The sequence below is a fragment of the Leuresthes tenuis genome, unplaced genomic scaffold (genome assembly GCF_036924035.1).
Source record: "Leuresthes tenuis unplaced genomic scaffold, fLeuTen1.0.hap1 SCAF_21, whole genome shotgun sequence".
Lineage (NCBI taxonomy): Eukaryota > Metazoa > Chordata > Actinopteri > Atheriniformes > Atherinopsidae > Leuresthes > Leuresthes tenuis.
The window spans coordinates 5,930,881-5,956,368 of record NW_027325375.1 but is presented as its reverse complement, the minus strand read 5'-3'; the positions used below and the strand labels follow the sequence as shown (position 1 = coordinate 5,956,368).

The 25,488-nt window shown below is 40.0% G+C and overlaps 1 protein-coding gene across 3 annotated transcripts; it reads left to right on the top strand.

Moving 5' to 3' along the window:
- The first annotated feature begins 4,189 nt into the window (after positions 1–4,189).
- On the top strand, positions 4,190–15,531 carry pitx1 (paired-like homeodomain 1). Of its 3 annotated transcripts, XM_072374647.1 has the most exons (5): positions 4,190–4,329; positions 5,299–5,353; positions 10,125–10,274; positions 11,320–11,522; positions 14,206–15,531. In XM_072374647.1, exons 2-5 carry the CDS (start codon positions 5,308–5,310, stop codon positions 14,752–14,754), a joined length of 948 nt encoding a protein of 315 aa, XP_072230748.1. In that variant the 5' UTR covers positions 4,190–4,329; positions 5,299–5,307; the 3' UTR covers positions 14,755–15,531. The 3 variants fall into 3 exon arrangements, with proteins under 3 accessions (XP_072230748.1, XP_072230750.1, XP_072230749.1); XM_072374649.1 differs by lacking the exon at positions 10,125–10,274; XM_072374648.1 differs by lacking the exons at positions 4,190–4,329; positions 5,299–5,353 and adding an exon at positions 9,998–10,016.
- Positions 15,532–25,488: the final 9,957 nt, after the last annotated feature.

The window sequence follows — 25,488 nt, the reverse complement described above, 5'->3', positions numbered from 1 at the left end:
ACAGCTGGAATAAAGCATTGTTTTTTTTTTTTACAGCAGCTGTAAAAAAAAACAGGACCTCACTTCACTCCAAATGAGACCTAAAAGATTCACATAAATTCACAAACTAGATTCTACTGACTTGTTTGAAAAAAGACAAGAGCTAGCTGTAAATGTGTCTCTCTGCAATTTTAGTCGCATATTGTTCAGAAAAATACATTTACTAATAGTACAACATCAAGAGGAGATAATCCAGAAGTTGTGAGTGTTGCTATAAGGAAATTTATCTAGAATTTATCTTGATATATTGGGTATCTTTGGGAAATCCGGTAACCGGAATTTTTTTTTTTTATTGGAACCACCAGTAAGTTTGAAGCACTATAGAAATGAATGAAGATCCACTTTCTATTCACAGCAGCACTCTGTAATGTAGAGTAAACATATTATTGCAGAACCGTGATCCTTTTTCTACAGTTTTGTAGTTGCCTCAATTCACGCAATGGTTAATGGATATCACCGGCCTTTGCTAGACTTGTTTTTTGGACATATCAGCCATTCCCCTTAGAAGTAAAGTCAAACCAGACCTGATGGGTTTCAAGACTGCTTAGGACTGTGTGTGACTTTTAAAATGATGCTTTGCTTTGGTTCATTATCCTAACATTGCTGATTGGTGCTGTAAATAGAGATACTCTGACATCCAGAAGTTGAGGACCTTCTGAACTGATCAGAATCTCAAAACATTGAATTTGTGGGGATTGTAAAAACATAAATTAATGAAGATGACTGTAATGGAAAGACATTTTTAGACAAACTGGTCAAACTGTGGTAATCACAAAAAGCTCCCTAAGCTGTCAGTATTGGTGGTTAGCTGTTGTAGAGAAAGGAAGTTTCACTTTAAGCTTCATAATGTTTATGCTTTGAAGAAAAACTGGAAGCTGGATGTCCGATTTTCATCAGCACTAAGCCAAAGAGAGCTGCTGAGTTTGGACAAAGTGGGAAAGAAGGGATGATGCCTCCTCTTGAAATGATGATCTATGCTCCAGACCTGTTTACTTTGGTAATCTCCAAGTCCCGTGTAATCAAAACATCACTAATTTCATTGCCGATTGGAAACGATGACATCTGTGTTAGACACTCTTCAAGGGGGACCCTTCAAAAGGGAAGCAGCCATTCCTCACAATAGCTCTAGTGATGAGGATGACTTCATCCTTTTCCGCTCATATGTTTTGAAGAGGGTATAGATCCATAGTAATGGAAACTTTATGCAATAAATAGCCCTGCATTACTGTCTAACAGGCTGTTGTGTATCTGAGCATCCAGGCAGGCTGGCTCGGGTGTTTGTCTTGTTGACATGAAGACGAAGTCTCTGGCTTTGCTCTTAGTTGGAAAAACGGATTTGAAGTCACAAAAGGCTGTCGAGCTGCCCAGTGTCGAGCTCACAAAACCCTCCTGATTGATTCTGCAGAGTCTGGATGACACACAATTGAAAAGCACTTCTCCGCTCTTTACCAGTCGGAAACAGGCCTTACATACTAATGCCAACAGCTCTGCTTTACTGTGATGGCCCTCAGTGGGGAGCTTGCACAGAGTTAGTGACTGAAAGACCGTAGTTGAGAAAACCTCAAAGAAAGAAGCCCTCGTTTTTGTGGTTTTGATTATAAAAAGGCAAAACTGCTGGAAATATGAAAACCCATTACTCTGAAGATGTGATAGAGCCTACTTGTATATTAAATGTCGTGAACACACACACAAACCTACACTATCCACCTCCTCTGAACTTAATCCAACCCTTAGCAGGGTGTGAGCTTGTTTTGCACCTTCCCAGCTTTTATCAGCCTCTGTTATTTAGGAATAACTATTTACGTGGCAGAGGTGACCATCAGACAGGTCCTGGCCACAGACTCACACCTCCTCCCGCCTCACACACACACACACACACACTAAATGGACTAAATAATCCCTCCACCTATTTACACAGGAGAGAAGAGGCCACGGCCTCACCTTCAGGGTACTACTTAACTCCTCGAAGTCACTCGTTGAGTAATCACAGCATTCTCCTGCCTACTGCCTAATTATAGTGTGTGCATGTGTGAGCATTAGTGTGTGTGAGGGTGAAAGACTCATTATTTAGCAATGCAGGCCTCACAGGTAGACAATTACACAGGCTGATACTGACTATTATAACTATTTTGTGGGTACAGTTGCATCTAGCTGGGGTCCAAGTACAAGTGAGTACTTGTGGCTCTAATCAAGAAAGGTGCAGGACTTAATGAACATAAGACTCATCATTCGGTCATACTCAGCAGTTAATGCTACTCTTAAAGTGCGTCAAAACTGTTGTCTTCTGTTCAAATTAATAGCAGTCTCAATTTTGACATAAATATGAAGCAAGAGCCGCTCCTGACTGTAGGAACGTTCTGGCAGTAAAAGACGAGTGTTCAGATGGTCTCTCTGGGTTGTATCACGATCTCACATGCGTAGGAAAAACATGGGCTTCTTCTTTTTGAGGAGTACGCTGACATACTCCTAAAAGGGGGAAAACAGCTGACGTGAGGAGAGTTGAGAGCTTTCGGAGCCTCCGGCAGGCTCCATGGGAAGGAGAACTGAGGGAGGCCCGCAGCGCCCCTTTAATCCCTTCAGGATCCCTCTCTCAGAGCCGGGCTTTGCTTTGTGCGCAGCTCTTGGCGGAGTTAAAAAGGAAAGTATAAGAGTGCGACAAATTTCACACTTTCTCTCATGTCACAGGCCAAAAGAAACTGCGTGCGTTAAGGTGGAAATATCCTTTTCCACTCGGACACTGCGATCAGAAATTGCCCAGCGGGCGTTTAAAATCTGGCCTGAAAGAGTATTTTATTTCAAATATTGACTTTACAACAAAGATGATATGGACTACTAAAAGCTGATTTTAGTTACTTATTCAATTTTCACTTCAGCGATTTGATTAGAAGTCTTCAGGAGGAGCGGGCCCATCTGCGGCTCACTATACTTTAATCTCTGTCTGGGCTCCCTGCGGCCTTCTTTCTTACTTTGCCTTTTTAGGCTTTTGTCTATTAATCTGTTCATTGCTACAGTGCTTACCTGATCTAAATCACTCGTTTATTTGCTTTTTTTTTGGCTTCGTGTTTTTTTGTTGTTGTTGGGTTTTTTTTACCGTTCTTGCCTCTCCGCTGCTGAGCTCCGCAACGGCTCCCAAACAATGGCTCGCCTGTTTTCATCTGTCTTCTTTTCTCAGAGAACATTAGCCTAATTATTTCCCGGGTTACGTCACTTGATTTTTTTAAAGATTGCAAACACTTATTCCGCAGATTTGCCATATTTTCTGAATCAAAGCCACAAAACAAATGAAATATGGTACAAATAAATTGTTTTATTAGCAGGACAAAACAAAGTAAAACTGTGGTAACACTTAATCGTTAAAGCCCACCTGTTAGGGCCTTTAACTGCAATGATCAGAGATTTATTTTTATTTTTTTTCAATTTAGATCTTTATTTATTTTTTTGTGGATTCGGTTAATTATCGAAGACAGTAAAAAGTGTTTTGCTGCAGCCAAGCAAGATGAAGCCTGCTGTAAATTTACAGAAATACGTTGTTGCTTAGTGTGAGGGAAGACTATTGCTTTCTAAGTTGCACAAGGAACAGAGAGAATTCTACGTATCGCTCAACATAATGACAGCCAACATGATGTGTTTAGGTGATACAATTTATCTGATGAGTCAAACGAGTACAGAAAAGTGCCAAAACGAAGATGTGGGACAGGTTTTCGCCTGCACGAGTCAGAGGACCATAGCGAAAAAAGACTATTTTTCAAGCACTGACGGTTTTTAAGTCCAAGACAACTGTGGCTGCTCCGTTCAGGCGCATCACACAAATTAAATTAGTTTTTTAGTCATTATCATTTCATTAACGTTTTCATCCGTGATCATTATGTGTTTCAATGATTTTAATCGTTATTACGTGTAAAGTATATCCTGCTTAAGTTGTACTAAACGATTTGAGAAGTTTGAATAAAAGCATTTTTTCAACAAAATAAATAAATAAAAAGGAGGATTAATGTAAATGAAGACACAGAAGGTGTAGGAGGATGAAGAGTGTGTCAGTGGGGAGGAGGCGAAGTGTCGGTAGCGAGTCGGGTGGGGGGGGGGGGGGGGGGGGTGTGACGTCAACATGAGGCGTGCAGCGGAGCTTTGTGGAAGAAAACCAAGACAGCGAAGCAGAAGTATCCAAAGCGCTGATTACCGCGGACGCAGCGTTTACGCGCGGGCGACTCTAAAGTGGACTTACTGAACACCTGCATGGGGACACTGTGAGGCTTTATTTATTTTTCTCTTTCGTCTGCTGGGAACCAACTGGTGAGTAAAACGCGCACCTTGTCTGTCAACTCCGCGAATTTTGGCTCTTGGAAACTGACAAGAAACTGATATCTCGCTGGCGTCGTTTTAGGCGTCAGAAGTTAGAAATACGAATCAAATATAGCTCCATGTTTAAGGTGAAAATATAAAGATTTGACTTCTTTAAGCAGAGTATGTTGTTGGTTAGTTTGACGCCAAATAGACTGAGGACCGTAAAGGGGCTGAAGGTCGTGTGGATGGAGCTTTACGCACGGCAGCGATCTCTGGAATTTATACAGAAACGTCGCTTTTGAATAAATATATTGAGATTGAGTAGTGTTCTGCTTTGTCTGAGCACTGATGTCAGATGCAGCATGCAGGCTGCTTCAGCGTAGTGAAATTAAGTGAAAATAGGAGTGAAGAGCAAGCGTGCGCGCGCGCCCTGAAGGGACAGAGGGCTGGTGACAGAAGATTTACTGAGGGCATAAAAGCAGCAAAGGGATTCCTGTAGATAAGAGGGGTTCTGTGTGAGTGTGTGTGTATAATGTCATGGCAAAGGTAAACTTTGTGTCCATTATGCTGGGTTAGGGATGTCACTGCGGACCCTAAGCATGAAGGGTACGGACTGAGTAAATCATGGGATGGCATTTGGTGAAAGGCTGTTTGATGCAGAGCTGCTACACAGTAAAAACAATGTTTTCATTTAACAGGTTTTGTTCTTCTTTTTATTGGCCTCGCTCTTGTTTTGTTTTTTCCTACCTATTCTAAAACAATGTTTAGGGTTTCGGATAAGGACGCCGGCGTATAAAGATACTGAAAGCTTATTGTTTACTCTTACTTTAACACCCTGTCGGTTTCAACCAACTTTAACTTTTAACTTTCAATATATATTTGCTAAATCTGATCATCCCAGCATTATTGGTTTCAAGAATAAAAAATGACTTTTCCTTTTTACTTTTCAAGTAACCATGTCCTTCTGTGTTTTTCCAGGAAACTGGAATGGAACTGAATCTGTCGAAGAATGTAATTTCCTGTGGGGACTCAGGTAAGACTTGTAATCTGCTCATTTAAAAATTAAAAAATTTTTTGAAAAGGCGTTTGACAGAATTATAATTTTGAAATAATCCGACTGTGTCCATCGGAGCAAAATCACAACATAACTTTATCGTGGGAATCTGCAAACAACAGGATGCTGTTTGGTTTGGACCAAATTCCCATTTTGTTATAGGTTAAATTCAGCAGTGCTCTATTGTCTCAAACATCTGCTTTTAGAGCTTATATGTGTCATAAGTGGAGAGTTCATGCACAGGGCTGGCATGCTGATATGCGGAATAATGGAGACTTGCAAATAGGTGCAGAAATAAAGCAAAAATAGACAGAACCAGTTTCACAATGTACCCCATTGTTGAAAGTGGGGTTTCTCTCACACAGCAATCTGCTTTATATTGTGTTGCTGGTTTCTGATGATTTCCTGACGCGATGTTTTGTCTGAAAAATAAATTAGAAAAAAAACGTGAAGCCAGATGGAGACCAAGAGACAAACTTCTGTTAAGAGGGGAGAATAGTTCTTGCAATATTTCCCTTGAAATATGACTTAGTTTTAGCTCAAACTAAAAGCAGGCTTTCTGAGTTTAATAACTGACCAAATCATAAGAGACAAAGGCGGAAAATCCTGTCCTCAAAACTCCATAATAGTCGTATATGGGGCATTTAAGGAGGCTGAAACTAATTCTGTGGAACTCTTTTTTAATAACTGTAAACTATCACATAGTTCCATCTTATGAAAAGACTTGTCACAATATTCATTTAACAGTTTTCATCAATAGTTATGGGATTGATTAGATTTCAGCTCTTTTGCATTCTTTTATTGGTGCATTCTTAGTTTCTGGTGCTTTCTAAGCCTAAAACGTTTTTTGTTCTATACGCGTTTATATTGTCACACTTCCAGGAGTGATTGTTTGGAGAACTGGCTTAAATTCAGCGAGGAATAAGTCTTTAAGAAATCCCACATACTGCCACACTGTAAGACTTTTTTTTCTCATGTATTCCTGCTGGTCATCGGTGCTTGTTTTATATAGGCTACACCTGCATTCCCTGTGTAGGTTGTTTTTTCGGTTGTCAGACTCCTGGTCAAACAGACCTTGGACTGAGCAGGGAAACCATCACCAAGGCAATAATCAGCTCTGTCCTTCTCCAGTTACCCACCGTGTCCAGTTACATCTCCGCTGCTGTCCTACCTTTGAATCCGCTCGCCTGCTTCAGTTTTCTATATGCTTTGTTTTTCGACCCCGTGGTTAGCTTTGCTGTGCTTGCTTGTCCAGAAGGAGAAAAAATACACCGAGACTGTACTTTTGTGTGTGTTCGGTGTGTGATTAATGGTGTTCGCCGAGTTTATTTTCACTTCTTGGAGGAAAAATATGAGTGTTTGCATTGCAACTGGCCTTTAACCTGTCCTGCCGGATGGAAAGGCTTTTTAACTCATCCATCACACGCAAGTGCCCTCCAGAGCAGAGGAAGAGCAGGACGCGGGCAGGGATGGAAGCTGAGGAGGCTGGATATTTAGATTACCCCCATCTATCAGGCTGCTGTGGGGGACAGAGGAAGGTAGACTTCACCAGAGCTCTGCTGTGTCAAATCTCCATACGCTGTAAATCCCATAATATTCCAATGGACATCTGAGAGGTCAATGGGTTTATTGTGATGTTTGTGCTGCTTCGGATATATTGCAGCTGTTTTATGAATTACGAGTTTTGCCAGTTGTGGAGGCTATAGTATCTGTTCATAAATGTTATGTAGTGACGTTATTTACCTCATATGAATCAAGTGCAATCTCAAAATCACCTTGTACTGTCCCATAAGTGTCCTCAACAATTAACACGTACCCATTAACCTCCTTTCACACGTGCTGTTCACCTGCATAGTAAATACCACCTGCTAATGTCTGATCTATTCAGTTTTAGCCTTCATCCGCTTACACTCTCGTCTTTGTGTGACCTACCGTGGTTGACTTGTTTTTTACGCCGCAATTCTCCTCAAAAAACATTTTACGTACCTGGCCTTTGCTGTCATTGTGAGTAGGCAGGTAGAGGATAATGGTTTGCTGGACAGAAGCCCTATGACGCAAGAACTGAAGGAAAAATGACAAAGTTCAGCTTTAAAAAAAAAAAGAAAAGATTATTAAATGAATTTGGCCTATATTCATATAATTTATTGGCCAACCCACACATTTAGCCAATAAAAGGTCCTCAGCGAAATCATTTTCACTGAAACAGGTCGTGCACAGAGGGTGAACATATGTAGATGGTTCGAGGCGAAACCTGTGTCTTGAAGGGCCTTCAAGGGAGTTTTCCTGTTATACTAGGATCCCATGTCAGAAGTCACTGTCATACAATGGCCGAAAAAGCTTGCGACTGGCGCCAGTGACACTTCAAGTTTCAGGCGGTTACAGCCGCGCGCTTTTACCCAACAAACGTGGATTAGGCTACTCATAGACCGAGCTGAAAGTCAGCAGGTCGGTCAGTCTCATATTGCAGAAGCACTTGTACTCTGTAATCAGCCAGGAAAAATGTTTTTACTTGACCTCATCTATGTTTTACACCTGATGTTCTGCGTGGGTGTGTTTTTCTAAGAGTCAGTCGACAAGAGTTGATTTTCCACACGAGGTCAATAATGTCAGTGGGTTGGGAAATTAGTGCTTGTTTAATTGTAAATGTAGAAGAAACTATTCCAATAATCAGGTATAAGTACATTTTTCCCAAAATTACGCTAAAATCACGATTATTGGCACACACACCTTTTTGTATCACCAGATGGAGTCCAGAAACTGTCCAAATGGACCAATAAGGCCTCTCACCTGATGGCACTCGGCTGGTCTCTTTCAAACAGCACGTTTTAAAAGTTGTATATGTTTTTTTTCTGAAACCGTCATATGTTTTCCTCCAGGGCAGCCAAACCAAGATCACAGAACATCTGGACGAAACTCAGTGGTTCTGCACACAGCCTTTATAGTCAATCTAACTCTTCTCTGAGGCAGGCATATGCACTGGTTTTACATCCTTCAGAGAACATACTGAATGTATGATCAAAATGTTAATATGCTAATCAACCGCTTAATCCATGTGATTTTAAACCTGAAAAGTATCCAAATATCCAGTCAGCACAACTCCACAGCGGTTGGGATCGAACTGGAATATTACGCTCTATTAGACCGTCTTGGGTATAACAGCGGAGATCAATTTGAGAAATTCCTGCAGAAATCGTCATTTAACTCCTGCTGAATCAAAACAGTTGATTGGAGAGTGAATAGATGCTGGCGATCACGTTTTTTGTAACAGAAAAGAAAAGCACAGTATATGCATTTTTTAATTTGTCCCACTGGGTCTTTTCGGTTTTCTTTTGAAAACCTTCATCTGCTGCGCTTTATGACAAATTCAGCCCCGATAGTATTCAGGGTTAAAGAAGTTCATTCGGTTTAAATAAATGGTCCGCATACTTTGCATACTGGTGCAGAGGTACAAAGGCCGTGATGTGGGAGCTCCTGAGCCAGACCACTGTTGGCTTGCGTTTGTGCGTCAATGCCATCAAACCGGACCGAGGTCAAATCTGTTACCATCAGTAGCCTCATTCACGTGTAATCGGCTGGCATTTTTGCGGTCCATTAGCCGTAGTGCGATTGGAAGCCAGTAGTAAGAATCAGAGCGCTTGTTGGAGTTTAAATGTATTTTTTCTAAAAAATGTCTGATCATAAATCAGTGCCTGTCTGGCCACAGAGCATCGCAGTCAGATATGCTGCAGACCTTATTATTGTTGGATCTGTTTGATAGAAACAGCGGCGTTGGTCACAATGCTGGCTCAAAACACTTCGTGCTAAGTATGTGAGACATGATATGTCATGTTTTAGTTACCGATTGTCTCTTTGTAGCAGTTCTTGTCAGTTCACAGCGCTCCTCATTTATACGCACAATAAAGTCGACATCATCGCACCTTTCACACAGAGTGAACAGTAACTGGGCAGGCCAGTGTTAGATGGCAAATGTTTATTCAGCTCGGTACATATCCGAGATATTGTGTGCATGAGTGTGTAAAGAAGCGCACCCAGCAGCTTAGAGCTTGATACATTTCAAACATGCCTCCGCGAATAAAAGACCCGTTTCACTCCCAGATAGAAAGCGCGGCATTGTGCTGTCCCCGTAAAATGAACGCTGAAAAAATATATAGCCTATATAAATATATACAGAGATATACAAGTGAATTAACAAGTGGTGAATTCAATAAAGCCTCAGTCCATCTGAAACAGCTCGTCTCCCGTCGCCCATGACCAGTAAAACAGCCTAAACTTTGCATTAATTAGCAGCCCTTCTTTCATTTGTTTTAGCTCGACGTCAGACTATCTTGTCTGAGTGGATTTCTTGCAGCGGGCAGGTTAAGTGGGTGGGACTCGCTCGTTTTGGGGAGGTTAAGCGCAGCAGATGGGTGGGTCTCTTGTGTGAGATCGGGAGCTTCTTCTCAGTCAGAGCTGGCAGAAGCTCTTCCTTGCAGAGTGTAGAAGGAGGGCGCAACGGGCTGTCACTGCTGCAAACGAGGAGGACGCGACTGTGCGCGCGCGTGTGTGTGTGTGTGTGTTTTAACGTCCTCCAAATCGGCTTTTCCGTGGAAGAACAAAACTCCTGTGGAAATTCTCCCCGCATGGTTCAGCCGCTCATGCCGCGGTGTGTGTCTGATAGCGGGTGGATCTTTAGTAGCGTAGCTGTTGAGGACAGCTGTGTGCTTCCCAGGACTCACCCCGTTTCTTCTTTTTACGCATCCTTCTCTTCAAGGTGGAATGAATTTGGACAGAATTGCAGAGGCAGTGAGAGCACCGCCGCCCCGCGACGTGACCGCCGCGTTTCATTTACAGAGAACTTCAAACAGCAGCCGAGAAACTTTAGAGAACTCAAGCAGCGAGTCTTCAGACACAGAGTTGGCAGGTACACTGAGTGCTTTTAGTTACTCGATTCCTTGTTCTTAGCGCTTCTACAGTTTTCTTTAATAAGTAGATTCACAGTGGATTCAATGTCAGACACACTTCCCGGACAGTTTGTCGGTACAGAAAATGGAAACAGGATATTTAATGCCCCAGTTTGTTTGCTTGTGTTTTCATCTAATGCACCAAAACAGATTTGCTGCTAATCTTACTTAGGTCTTTTCTGGTTTGATGAACAGAACCACAGATGGGATAGAGTCCAGTTCATATACAGTTACACCCCATTTTTTTGTTTATTACGCTGGCTGAAAGTCACACTTGGCAGGGTCCGGGACTCTGTCACGGAAAAATGTGCGGAAGAGCCTGGCCTGCAGTCAGCGAATGCATTAAAATAAACCATAAATACTGGGCCCATCCACCACTCTAAATTAAAAGCCAGGTGGTTTTTATTAACCTCAACTTTGCCACATGTAGAAAAACAAAGGCTTTTCTTCTACGGATCTGTGAACAGGAAAGGAAAAAAATGGGATTTCTTTGTCTCTCGCTGATGGGGGTTTCCAGCTGTTTTATGATTTTGTCAAACGGTCAAGATACTTTTCTAGTTTTGAGACTGAATTTTGCACGTGGACCACTCTCAATTTTGGTGAGGCAATCTTGTTTAGACGTCAATAGAAGAAAGCACTTGGGAAATAAGAGTGGACAGGCCTGGTCGTTAAGCTCTGTCAGCGAAAACCGCGCAGATTTCAGTTTGTTTGTAAAAATTAATGCAAAATTTCCCGGCATGTTAATTATGTTAATATTTGGCTTCAATTGTACTCTGTCTTGTGAATATCATTTTTATGAAGAAAACTCTCAATGTAGCCTAATCTTGCGTTTACTTATTTCATGTTAAAAGGCCTTTCTTAGTTCTAAATGTTAGTTGTTTTGCACTTTGATGAGCTTGAACCTTCTCTGAATTATCTAACTTCTTCAGGACAAATGCTAACGTCTTCAAAATGGATTATAGTCTTGTAAGGAGTGTTTTTTTCACCTCATCATGTTATCCACAGAAAAGGACAGGAGCGCTGAGCACAGGAGCGATGACGGGAACGTTGACGACCCCAAGAAGAAGAAGCAGCGACGGCAGCGGACTCACTTCACCAGCCAGCAGCTGCAGGAGCTGGAAGCCACCTTCCAGAGGAACCGCTACCCGGACATGAGCACGAGGGAGGAGATCGCTGTGTGGACGAACCTGACTGAGGCTAGAGTGCGGGTAAGATGCCAGCAAGCAGACTACAGGCCGTGCGTAAAGTGCGCGTAAAGACGATTAAAGAAAAGCCGTTAATCACAAACGAAGCAATGTGAAATTTAAGCACTTGAGGAAAGTAAAATTTTGAGTATGTGACTTGTATAATTCATAAGCGTAATACTTAGAAGAAGATAGATTACATTTTAATTCAGAAGTCTTTTTAAAAAGCTAACAAAAAATGACAAAAATAAACCCAGCAATTTTAATGCAAAATGTATCATATACATTTAAAGAAAAATATTTACTCATATGGCATGTTCTCCATAACGTCATTAAGTATTTCTGTTGAGCTGTTGAGAGAAAAGACTTTAGCGTGAAAACGCTTTCTGGTGTATTTATTTATCTTTTTCGTCATTTGTATGCTCGGCTTGAGCGATCTAACGGACGTCACAATCCAGCCTCTGAACAGAATTCGTGTAAAATACCCACAAAACTAAATATGTGAGATAACGTAGAAACCAGCTGGTCTGCTTACAAGAAACTGGGAGATTTTTTGGTGCGTTAACAGCAAAAGGTTGCAGTGAGCAACTGTGAGCTGCGCTGCATCCAAAAACTAAATCTCCCGTTATGAGGGACGCTGCAGGTTCTCACACACACGTTAACAAATATCATGTTGAAATTTTAACAGAAAGGCCAGTCGCTTTTGACTTGGGATTTAATGATAACACGTCCGTACTGAGGGTGCATCCAAGCTGCTGATGGAGCCAGTGGGTTATTTGTCTTTTGATGACATGCAGACAGGACACTTGTGTCGTACCTCGCAGGTGACCATTCGTGTAAATCTGCAGCTGTGCAATGAACACAAGACCAGCAAAAGATTACATTTATCCGGCGATAATGTTTTAATTTTAGTAAAAGAAAAAAATGTAGATGCGTGCGTTAAACACAACATAGTTACAGCTGGTTTTCACTGACAGCAAGTGGCGCCTGAGAGCGCGCCCCAACTAAATCCACAGTCTCAAATTGCATAAAAACCTTATGGCTTTTTTAAAGTGCCGGGGGGAGGGGGGCTTGTCAGGAGCCTAAAGAGGGAGGGAGGGGGATATCTAACAGTGCTGCCTTTTATTGGAGAGAAATAAAAAGAAAAGATTGTAAAGAGCGTTGCGTGACAGGACTAGCCCTAATATCACCGTCCATTTGTTAAAGTGTGACATTTTTAGATGTTTGCAGACGGCTGCGGAGTGCTTATTCAATTCAACGTGAGACTGTTTGAGTTACACTGTTTTTCAAGTTGTACTGTTTTCAAGCTGTGAAATGCGTCCCACGTGTTTCCTCCACAGCTCTCTGTCACGTCACTCACGTCTTTGCCTGTTCCCCGAACGGCTAGACATAGCACCGGCGGGTTGTTCTGATGGCTCCACTTGTAAAAAAAAAAAAGGTTTCTACAGTGAATTTTAAAAAATTACTCACAGAGTGCAGCCTCGCGGAGATTTTGCCAGGTCTCGATAAGGCGTGAAGATATCCAGAGCCGCGTTTATGACTCATCTGTGGCCACACAGTGTCCTGTATGACTCGTGAGGTAAACCTGTTGGGTTTGTTTTACACAGTGTGACCTACTAACGTAAAAATCATTCTCATCTGACTGTTGGGAACGAGGCAGGAAAATGAACATCATTAAGCTTTTTATTATATTCATATCGTTATATAACCATTTACAAACATACATTTACACAAAACAGTAACAGTAATTTTAAAAAGTGTTTTGTCGTTTCACCGGGTGAATTTGAGAAGCAAAATCAGAAAGGGCTCCTGTAATTTGAGTCAGATTTCAAACGCAGAAAAGCTGGAAGACTATGAGGATTTTAATTTAAGACTTACGGGATCGAGTCCAGGCTAATGTGTTCCCGAACTCTTTTAACTCTGATACAAATCAGTCAAGAAGAAGGCGCTCAAAAGGCTGGAGACACGATTTCACTGGAAAGGAAACACGTATTTTCTTTTATTTGAAAGACATAAGCACTTTGTATGAACAGTTATAAAAGAAAAAGGCTAATTTCTTCGAGGGATGACAGGGAAATCAATCTCTGAGTTACTTTTGATCAGCTGAAAGTACATGTCACAGATCAACTGAAATGATTAAACAAATAAATTGATGAAGTTTTCATCGAATTAATAAGGACTTTTTACGAGTAAATTAAGTTTTGGTTGTGTGTGTGTGTGTGTGTGTGTGTGTTTCTTTTTTAAATATATTACTCCTCCAAAGTTCTAAAATAGCTTTCAACCGAATCGTTTTATTTCAAGATAACTTGCAACACAGTTAAATTAACGACGAAGATAAAGATAAAGACGACGATCACTGATTTAGATGATATTTTCTTTGTACTTTGTATTTTCTTTGTACTTTTTAACATCAGTTTGTATTTTTGTTGTAAATGTGTGTGGCCTAAACTTCAGCACATTCTGGAGGCTTCTGCAGTTTCTTCTCACAAAAATTAAAGATCTCTGCGTGCGCAAGAGTTCTGTTTGTGCACGTGAAAAGAGGGCAACACAAAGTGTTTTTTTTTTCTGTTTCTATGACCGGATAACAGACAGCAGAGTTTTTGTTGTTTTGCACTGTTTGAGGGGACTGTCACCCAGTAACGCCTCATGTGACACTGACTTCCTGAGCTGTTTTGAACGCACGTAGTAACGCGTGTGTCTATTGCAGGTGTGGTTCAAAAACCGTCGCGCTAAGTGGAGGAAGCGGGAGCGGAACCAACAGATGGACCTGTGCAAGAACAGCTACCTGCCGCAGTTCAGCGGCCTCATGCAGCCGTATGACGACATGTACCCAGCTTACACCTACAACAACTGGACCAACAAGGGCCTCACCCCGGCGCCGCTGTCCACGAAGAACTTCACCTTCTTCAACTCCATGAGTCCCCTCACTTCCCAGTCCATGTTTTCGGCGCCCAACTCCATCTCCTCCATGACCATGGCCTCCGGAATGGGCCACTCCGCCGTTCCGGGCATGTCTGCCCCGGGTCTCAACAACATCAGCAACTTGAATGGGATCGGAACTTCTGGAATCAACTCAGCCATGTCGTCGTCCACGTGTCCGTACGGACCTCCCGGCTCTCCGTACAGCGTTTACAGGGACACTTGCAACTCCAGCCTGGCCACTCTCAGACTCAAGTCCAAACAGCATCCAACATTTGGATACAGCGGCCTGCAGAGCCCCGGCTCCAGCCTGAACGCCTGTCAGTACAACAGCTGACTGGCTAAACGCGGGGCTTAACGGTTGCAAATCTAAATTTAAATGTGTGAGATGAACGGACGCCGGGGTTGGAGCTTCGGGGCTACCTGCAGATGGGAGAAAAATCGCAAACAACTGAACTGGAATCGTTTCAGTCAGTTTTCAAAGAGAGAGAAAAGTGGATTATGCGGGTTACATTTGTTGCGGTGAACTTGCACAGCAGTTTAAATGTCCAGGTGTTTTTCTTTTTCTTTTTCTTTTCTTTTTTAAAGATGAAGACGTGTTACATTGCTGCATTGTACATATCTAAATGTAAATATATACAGGTCTAACATATGAAACAGACGATGGGATTTTTTTCTGTGCTATAGCTTGCTTTAGAAGACTGAGAGAGGGTCTCGACAAGAACAAGGATTTGCAACAAAAATGAATAAATAGATTAAATAATGTCGTGCACGATGAAACCAAACTCGATTAGGGAAAAAAGAAGAAGATATCCTGTCCACACTGTACATATTTTATACCGCTTCTGAGTGCTTTCTGTTTACCGCATATGCTGAGTGCCACTGGCCCGTTTGACTCCAGTTTGAAATGCTTTTCATTTTGTTTGCTGAGGAATAATAATAATAATAATAATAATGATAATAATAAAAACGCATGTTTAACTTGACATTTGTACGATAAGACTTTGCAGAAGTTCATTAGTCTAAAGTGTATAAAGGTGATTCAAAGTCCTTATGTGTTTATGGTAACATATTTGTTTGAATAAACTCCAGAAAAAAAAGAGGTTTATTTCAAGTACATGTTGTAGAGGAGTCTTTGTTGGACAAGACAAACCGCTGAGCTCCAGTTGGGAGCAAAAAAATAACTTGGTTCAACGTGTTACCAGACTTATTGATTCAGTTTGAAAAGATTACTTATCAATAACAGCAGACATATTTACACATTATTGTCTTAAGATTGAAGATTTATCCTATAGTTTAGCGCTCTTTTTTTATAATCCATACCTCCCTCTATCTCTATATTCACTGAAATTTGGACGCATCTTCCTCACGACCATAACACGCTTTTGAAGGCTCCCTCATTATTGAGCATTTGGTAAGTGAGATTACACCTTTAAACCACCGCCCCGTCATGAAAATAAATGCGTTGGTAATGTTTCATGTTGCTGTGAATAGCCCATTTAAACAGATTGATGTTTTGTTTGTTTGTTTTTTACCACACTTTGTTTCCATCGTGGCCTTTACACATTTGGGTCCACTCAGGCTGAGGTTTTGGCACGTCTGCGCTTTTTCCGATGAACCCACCGATTTACTCCGTTTAATCTGTTAAAAAGAAGAGAGTGGTTAGATCGGTATTAATCTTCTAGACGTGTGAGCCTCACTTTTTAGATTGATGCAGGTCTGTGTGACGGCAGAGCTGATTTACAATTCAAAATTTCCTGAGCTCAGTTCAAATGTGAGTGGAAGGAGTGTGGCCATACCTGCAGAGCTAATGTGGAAACATTGAGCCTTGATTGCGCATCCAGCCTATTTACGGAAACAGTGCCTGTATGTTCACATTTTGGGCTTTTCAAAGAATGACACAAATGCGGGTTTGCGTTTATAAAGTGATTTAGTCTTTTATTGCGCACCATTCCACCTAATCTTGAATTATCTTTAAACCAAACTTGGAAGACTGATGCACCTTCGGATGATTACATCCATGCATTTTGGTTTCTAATCGCAGGAAAATTAAAATAGATGACATTGTTTTAGTAGTTTATTTGAGCGAGAGAAAACGCACCTTCAGAGGAGGTGTGTGGGTGGGTTGATTTCAGTCAATACCGTATCTTATTTTCTGACACCTGCAGAAATCCCCATATCTATATTACTCACCATTAGACTGATATTAGCGCGCTTCACGAGTGTGGCCGCAATGATTGTGTGCTTAAACTGATAGTGCTCTGTGCTGGAGGATTAGAGGCAGCAATTTAATAAACCGCTGAATATGTTTCTTATTGCAGGTTGATAACGAAAAGAATTATCATATCTACACAAGTGCGCCCCAGTCAGTGTTACGTGCCAAACGTTTGCAACGGTGTGGCTGCACAACACTGACTTCTGTTGCTTTCTTTTAATACTTATCGTATAAATGGTGCACTATTAGTAGACCTAGGGCCTCTTGAGATCTTTATTTTCTATTTTTTGCACTTAAATACTCCACATATTCGTCCTTAATTTAGCCATTCTACACTTTGTACACTAACCCTTTATGCCTATTTTTGCCAAGCTGGATAGAAGTCAAGATATTGACTTGTTGTACAATATTCCAAAATCAAATAGTTATAGAATATTGAATAATCATATTGAATTATTCCCCATGAACTGGAGCAGATTTCCGATGCTTGCTTGCTTATTATTCTAATTTAGCAACGTTTTTAACAACGTTTTGTAGTAAAGGTCACCTTTATACACAACATTTTTTTGTTTTATCGGGTTATTTTTCCCACAGTTGAGTGACAGTGAAAAGTCCCCCCCTCCCCCCATGTAAGACAGAAACACTGGCACAGCTATGTCACAGCCTGGCTGAAGGTTTTTTTGTCATTGATTTTTAAAACAAGTCAAAACACCAGCAGCGCGGGCAGCTTCGAATTCTTTTCTTGGGCGCGCCCGCGCGCACGTGGAGCACAACGTTTACTCAAGGCGGGGATACGCGTTAGCTGTAACTGCAGCTATCAACTTTGATTTGAAAATGTTTAACGGGAGAACGAAGCGCACTCGAGGTGAGTGGTGATTCGCAACAAAAACAAAGCGCGAAAGCTGTCGTAAAAGATTGCTCTAATACCTGCATCAAGCTATAAACCAAGGTGAACCAAGGTGGGCCTGGAGGGTAAAGTTCAACGCACCGCTTTACAGCCGGTAAATATTTGAACTAACGTGTTTCTCTGGTCCCCACTGTCCCTGTCATACAAAATAGAATAGAATAGAACATATAAACAGGTATTTATCATGGACATATCAATGTATACGGTATATGCAACAACTTTTGCTTAAATATAGCATAACTTTGCTCTGTTGTAATGTCCCGGTGGCTCACTGGCCCACAGTTGCCGCCCGCATCTGAAAAATGCCAACACAAATGAATGAATGAATTAAAATTAATTTCGCCACTATCCCAAACACTCAAAATGAAATCAATTTAAATAACTGTCAGATAACTCAGTTTAAGTTTATTAGTTGTGGAATGGGGACCTGTCCAGGAAGCCCCACGGCATCTCGCACAGTGCCAGCCCCCGTGACCCCTCTACTGTATATGTATTGAAAATGGATTAACTTACATGTGCACGTATACCTGCTATTAGCTCTAAATCAGCACTCACTGTTTGTTATATCATTTCTAACACATTGCAGTGATATACACTGACAAGAAAATAACAGAAAAAAAGAGAATTTTTTTTATTGTTATTGTTAATAATTCAGAAAAAAAAGACCAAATACTTTCGAGTTCTTCTCACTTGTTCAGATTTGCTGCTTCATTCCGGACTGTCAGTTCATGAAATGTCAAGTCACAGTGCTTACTAAGAAATTGTAAGGAGTACTTTTGTTTTTCTGGCAGTCAAATTGGGGAACAAACAAACAAACGAATACACAAACAAAAATTGGATAAAAGCACATCTGCACCACCCAAGACCACAGCATCAGGAAGTGTGGCTTGATAAAGTGCTAGATAAAGTGCTACGTGCGCGACCGTACCGTCATGGCCGCCATTTTTATCCTATAAAGTGCCAACTTTATCAAGACAGCAGGAATAGATGGTTTTTCGTTTTTAAACGTTTGTTTTGTATCAAGTTCATCAAAGATAATATTTTTAAGCTTGCACACCTAAAGACTGTGAATTATAGTATTGTCATGATATCATATTATACATTATATATCATCGAATTATGTCGTTATCAAACCCTCCTTTATTCTCTGGAAGTTTCCTGTCCTTAAAATGAATGGATTGAGCAACTAAGCGCAGTACTTTAAACGGTGAACATTTCCGTGACCGAGACCAGTATATGTCCGTTGATAACATGACACTTCTGTTTGGGCTTAGACAGCAACCTTATTTGGTTAGATTTTGCTGTCAAAATCGCTTGGTTAGGGCCAGAAAATAATCCTTGTTAGAAATGAAAAAACATTCTTGTTACAACGCGACCTTACCGTCATGGCCGCCATTTTTTATCTTTCACATGCAATAGCGCTCCTTTCCACTAGGGGTCGCGTATTCTTTGATTGAAACATTCTCCACAATGATGTATGGCTAATGACGTCACCTGGTTGAAACACAATTCCTTAGACCCGCAGGGTGGTGAACATGACTTCCGGATGATCTTTTCAATCTTAACCAGAATACAGGTTATATGTGTGCAATTGTAATTCGTACATGCAGCACCACAAACAAAAACATGCCAAACCTTTGTAGTGTCTTGATCATCAGTCTTGACTGCTGCAAAGAAATGTTTGATGGACAAAGTACTAAATTATTTGCAGCAAGTAATATAATAGTAAGAAGACATTATCAGCATATATAGACATCAATGAAAGACATGCATGAAAATTAACCGCAACAACCAGCTACAACAACAATCAGTGTAGATTTTCCAAGATTCTTTCCCTGTTCTTCTTGGGCATCAACCATTAATATAGTAAATACAATGCAGTGCACCATTGATTTAGTTTGGTTTGTTTTAGCTAAATTAGAGATGTCATGTTCTCACAGAAGAGCCTCTGTGTTCCACAATGCAAATTCAGGGATCTGGAAGTGAAACTGAGTTTGGTCATTAACACCGCCCGGAGGGGGTTATATTGTAAAATGGGGAAAAAGAAAGAAAGAAAAAAGTGAGTACACTAATACCAGAATATGTTGTTTCCATAAGATGATCTAATATTGTAAATTGATTCCCTGTCTCAAGGAACATTTGCAGATCCACAGCATTTTTGCATGCATCATTACAAGCCAAAGGTGTCTCTCTTTGCTGACATTTATAGAAAAGAGAGGAATATCCTCTGTGGAATAGTATAAAACAATTGGCAGGACTTTTAATTGTTTATGGATTCGGGTATTCCCCATGTGCACATACATCTGTCTGGGGACCAACTCAAACAATGCACAGTACACTGTACAACAATATCATGGTTATACTGTGACCTTTCATTCAAACACCACATGTCCAAACCTGCAGTTTATTCAGAAGCACAACCCAAAGAAGCACGACTCCAAAATATCATACTGACCAATAAGCAATAGGGTTGGAGAGCTGGGAACATCACAATGAGCATGTTGTGTGGTTTCATCATCCGGTTGCTGTCAACAAGAATAAGCTTCCAGTAAAACAACAAAAGCAGACACTCAGGGAAAGATTTTTTTTAATATAGACCTATTTCAAGTATGTTTCAAATTTCTGCAGATTGAGTTTGATATCACTCTGAAATTAATCCAAAATAATTACTTGGAGGGTACATAGCATGCACTCATGCTTTGTAAAGCCATACAGTCCGTTTTGAAATACAAATGCTGATTGAAAACCAAAAAAGGAGGAGGAAAAAAACCCTATATACACTACAACCAATATACACAGAAGCTTTTAAAAAACTCACCTCTGAAAAAAACACATGCACACAAACTTTGATAGTAAAGTAAACCTACAAGCTGAATCCTGCTGCTCGCATCTCAGCCAAAATGAGATGATAATAAACACGTGGAAGCTGCTTCTGTGTGCATGTATATTTCTTACATTGATTAGAAAACTCAAGATTTAGACAATATCTGTGCTGTGAAAGAATTCCAGTTGGGTGAATATAGCCATTTCGTCAATATTTGGATTCAACTTCATGGTTTATATAGTGTATGTAGCCATAGTCCAACACTATGGGACAAATCCCATCAGGAGTCCTCAAATAAGAGAAATCATTAACAGCATTAAAGCATTTTTTGTGGAAGATTCTGTACTACTCACCATTACACAGAAGAAGAATAAAAAGATGTTAAAGGGTTCTGCGTCTCCTCACAGACATTAAGATGTGTAGGCTACTTCTACTAATCAAGTGGGTCTGCTTTCTGAATAAAGGGGAAATTGTTCCTCTAACATTCAGGTGTGCTGGCAAATAGAAGCATTAGAAAAAAAAGTTAAAATGATATGGAATAAATGGTAAGAGATGTGTTGTATATTCAATCAACTTGTTCATGTTTGATTTAAATGTTTAGTGTTTCCCTTTACGTGTTTACGGGAAACCCCTCATAGTTATTATTTCAAACTATGGTTTCTTTGTCCCATTCACATAGACTATGTTGGGTGTGAATGAGTAGACATAACCTATCACATACGAAGCCAATTCAGAAGCACCTCAAACCATGTAATCTATCTGATGGGAAGCAAGAATGAACACCCATGGCTGCAAAAAAAGGTCAGATTGTGTAGAAGTTATACTGATTCCAATAGCTATATTGACTTCCCCAGTTAATATTTCCTGATGAGTTTATGGTATCTCGCCTTTGCTCATGATCCAGATTAAAAGCAGCAAAATGGCAGCATCAAAAATTTAAAACTCAACAAATTAAAACAAGAGTTCACAAACCTAAGGATGACATTACAATGTCAACACCTACCTTTTTATGCATTCTATATTTAAAAATCTTGGTATACTTGCTTAATTTACCAGCCAACAAAATGTGTGTTAATCTGCAGCTGAAAATATTCTACAGTTACTATCTGTTTTAGGCAAAGATTTTGCCTTTTTAAGATTATGACTTTATACATTTATGATTACTGTATTTTTCATTGCACAAGTAATCACGGAATCACTTAAACATCTGCCCAGTCTCACCAGAAAATATATATTATTTGCATTTTTCCGCTACTCCAACATGTAGTAGTTTCACAATCCATGGTTGTAAATTGCGAAATGGCGAGGTATCCTAGGCCAAGACTGTCTTCTTCCTAAGAATAACCCATGGGTCATTTGCTCATGCAGGCAACAACGACCTCGTTCAAAGAATCAACCTCAAGTGGTTCTCAGAGCAAATGTATATGAAGCGCAATAAGGGCATCCATCAAAGTGAGAATAGTGTAGTACAAAGAACGTATTTTAGACATTCTTATTGGTCAAATATAATGTTGCAAACAAACCACCTATTCGGTCACATAAGTTGAAGGACTTCTTTGCCTGGGGTGTTTTCTGTCTGGCAACATTCACATGACTTGACAGGAATTGCAACACATCATTGTAAAAATGTGTAAACTGTCACCAAAAAAAACTTGTAATTGTGTAAACATATGTTTTGTAACATGTTGACCTAGTTATCTACATTAAGTCTAACCCTAACCATGTACATGTAATGCCTAACTCTAACCATTTGTGAGCACAGCAGAAAAGTTGGGAACTGCATGTGGGATAGATGTAGAAAAGTACTGCAGCATTTTTCAGGAGAATCAAAGAACTAGCAATCCCTTATAGGATTAGGGAAACATGCTAATTATACAATATTTCTGCTTTTGTATATTAACTAACTAAATGTAATAAGCTGTATATATATCCACGATCTGATTTGATCTTTATGATTACTAATTGATTTAAGTAGCTTGTAATGAACATGGGAATTCTAGCATCAAGTGATGTAATCATCCAACATTTGGACTGTGCTGCAAATTACACTCTGATTTATGGAGCTGACGACTGAACTCAACAATACAGTCAAAAGAATGTTTGGCCAATAAGTGCATGCTGTTCCAAGCCCAAGAACAACTGCATGAATTACTATAATTATATATGCCTTGAGTAAAATGATGTGATTACCTCCAAGACTGTCTCTGTGCTGCAGTCATTCTGACAAAGCTGACACATGACAGTTATTTTGGGATTAGTGACTGCTGAGTCGAGCTGCTGAGACTTGAGTGAAAGAAACCTGTGGGTGGCTGAGCAAAGAATGTGATGACAACAGTATAGAAAGATCTGGCTGAAGACACTATATTTGTTTTAAAGACATTCTGCTTTCATAACTCATCAATCTAATCAACAGCAGTGTTTGCAGAGTTAAATTAGAGGATATGGAAGAAATAAGAGTATTCCTGAGGTCCTGCTGTAGCTCCTTTTGAAACATCTATTTGTTTGGGACTACAGATAAACTGCAGAAAATGTAAGACATTAAATAAAATTTCTATATGCAAACTAGGCAAAGCAGCATCTTATAAAGTGAACTTCAGATACTGATACATACAGATGGTTTTGAACATGTTTGGTGTTAAAGGTTTCTCAGAGTTAACATTTCGGAGGGTGGCTGTAGAGACTTGCTCCCATTCAGCCACAAGAGTATTGGTGATGTAAAATACTGCTGTTGGGCAAAAAGTACTGGCACACAGTCAGCATAGCATTCAGCGATCAGTTAAGATAAGGTAAGTTACAACTTTATCCCCATGGGGAAGATGTACATGTTAGAATACATTCAATACAAGTTACAAAAGACACTATAAACACGGATGAAAGGGATTAGTATTTACATACTGTGATCTGTGAATACACCTCACACATAGTGTGTTGGTATTATTATAGGAAATACTGTATGAAAAAAGTCATGGAGATATAGACGGAAATAACTACTGTGAAGATCAGATACAAGAGCAAAAGAGCTGTAAAATCTGATATAGTCATTTATTACATTAATGATATATTATTATCTATTAATGAGTGCACCTCTTCTATTATTAAGTATAGTTTTCAAAGTACTTTTATTTCATGAAAAAAAAACAATATTTACATTAAGAGAGGATACCCAAATTCAGTAGACACACACACACACACACACAAGAAGGCTGAGAACGCTCATCAATCATAAGTTCTTGCTGACACTGTAACAGGTATGTCGTGCCTTTCTATAACAGAAGAAAAAGTAGTTTGGGATTTTCCTGAAATCTGTTTCACAGGGGAGCAAGAAGAATTTGTTGATCTTGATGAGTAGTAGTTGTAGTTGTAGTAATGGTAGCCTTAGTAGCGTTTTCATATACCACTGCTGTAGATGCACAGCCATGAACTGACTGACCATTATTCACCAGGCTATGCATTGTCTACTTTGTTCTGTTCCTTTGTGGTTTGGTCAGCTGTCACATTATGCAGACATGTTAGAGAGATTTTTATCATATGGTCATCTTGCGGTCCTGGACAACACAACTTTAAGGAGTGGTCACAAGGTTTGTCAACTCTTCTGAGGAACGAGCACATTTTTTCTATATAAAACAACTGAACATCTGAAACTTCATAGGTGTTTGAGTAAATGTCATATAAAGTTATTAAAGCTATTAGATTACATTGCACCACATTTACATCAGGCAGTTGATTACATTGTCACTATTGTCTCATCAAAAAGATGTGTGTGTTTGCTTGAGTCATTGCATGTTGGCTGATCAGCAGTAGGATATGTTGGCTACACAATACATCCTGCTGCTGATCAGCCGATTCCGTCAGGATCTGCCGGATAACTTTCTGCTGGGCACCACTTTCTCAAAGTTTTAAAAGATGGTATACGTTTGTGCTTCTCCGATGTTTTCCTTCATTTTTATTGTCTTCAGGTTGTTATTTTGAGATTAGACCAGCAGACTTTTGAGACACAGATAATCAGCTGTAGGAGGTATTTGGAAGTCACCCTGCAGACAATGACTCAGAGCGACACTAATGTTCTTCGGATGAGAAAGTAATAAAGTACAACTGTCTAATGCAAATGTGACAAGGTGTAATATTCATGAATCTATATATATATATCTTTGTGTATATGTCATGACATATAGTCAAGTCATGTTGAACTCTTATCTTCCAGTTCTACAAGATCAAATGTGATAAAAATAAGAATATCTTCTTATACTTTATACGTCATGTTGAACATAAAAATTCCTCTGAACTTATGCTTTACACTACACTATAAACCTTAACAGTGTATTGTCACAAGCTTAAAAATAAGGTTTTTACTGATTAAAAAAGTGAAGTTTTGGAGAGACGGAGTTTATACACGTACAGTATCTGTACTAATATCCACTGATGCTGTCCAGGATATACCAGATCAAATATAATTTCCTTTTGCAAAAACAGCTCTACTGGCAACTTGTCTAACAAATGGGAGAAGACCGTTTGAAAGCACCATTTATCAACGAAACACACAACAATATGTTTCTGTTCACACAGATGAGAACAGATGAGTCACTGATTATCCAGTTACTGCTAAACATATAAAAACAGATTGCATTTGATCAAAAAACAAATTATTAACAAATGTCCCTGCAAATGTTAAGCTCCTGGTTGCTTTTTTGGCATTGCATGCATACAGTGATTACTATCAGCAGTGTGTCTCCAGCAAGTCTCACAGACAGACCCATGTACTAAACACTGACTTGTGCACTCCCCCTGGAGGCTCCAAAAGCAGACTTATGTCAAGACTGACTTTAAAATTACTTGACTGACTTGTTATCTTTATCTGCATGTATCAAATTGCAACTACTGGTCCTGCAGCTCCATCAGCACATAGCCATCAAGTGACACTGCAGTTAGCACACCAGATGAGGAGAAATATGGGCTGCTATAAGGCCCAGCAGCTACTTGGAAAAAGACCAGAAAGCCTCTGTTGTGGATGTACTTTTTTTCCTCATCCTGATGAAAAAAAACACTCCATCTCTCTCTTTCTCCTTGTGTTGCTCTCAGGAGCACTTGACCTACACTGAGGAGAATTATTATTTTTCCATCTCATCCG

Coding starts and splice junctions, on each gene's coding strand:
- pitx1 (XM_072374647.1), top strand. CDS start 5,308: ATGGAACTGAATCTGTCGAAGAATGTAATTTCCTGTGGGGACTCAG. Junction 5,354..10,124: donor AATTTCCTGTGGGGACTCAG/GTAAGACTTGTA, acceptor CTTCTCTTCAAG/GTGGAATGAATTTGGACAGA. Junction 11,523..14,205: donor TGACTGAGGCTAGAGTGCGG/GTAAGATGCCAG, acceptor TGTCTATTGCAG/GTGTGGTTCAAAAACCGTCG.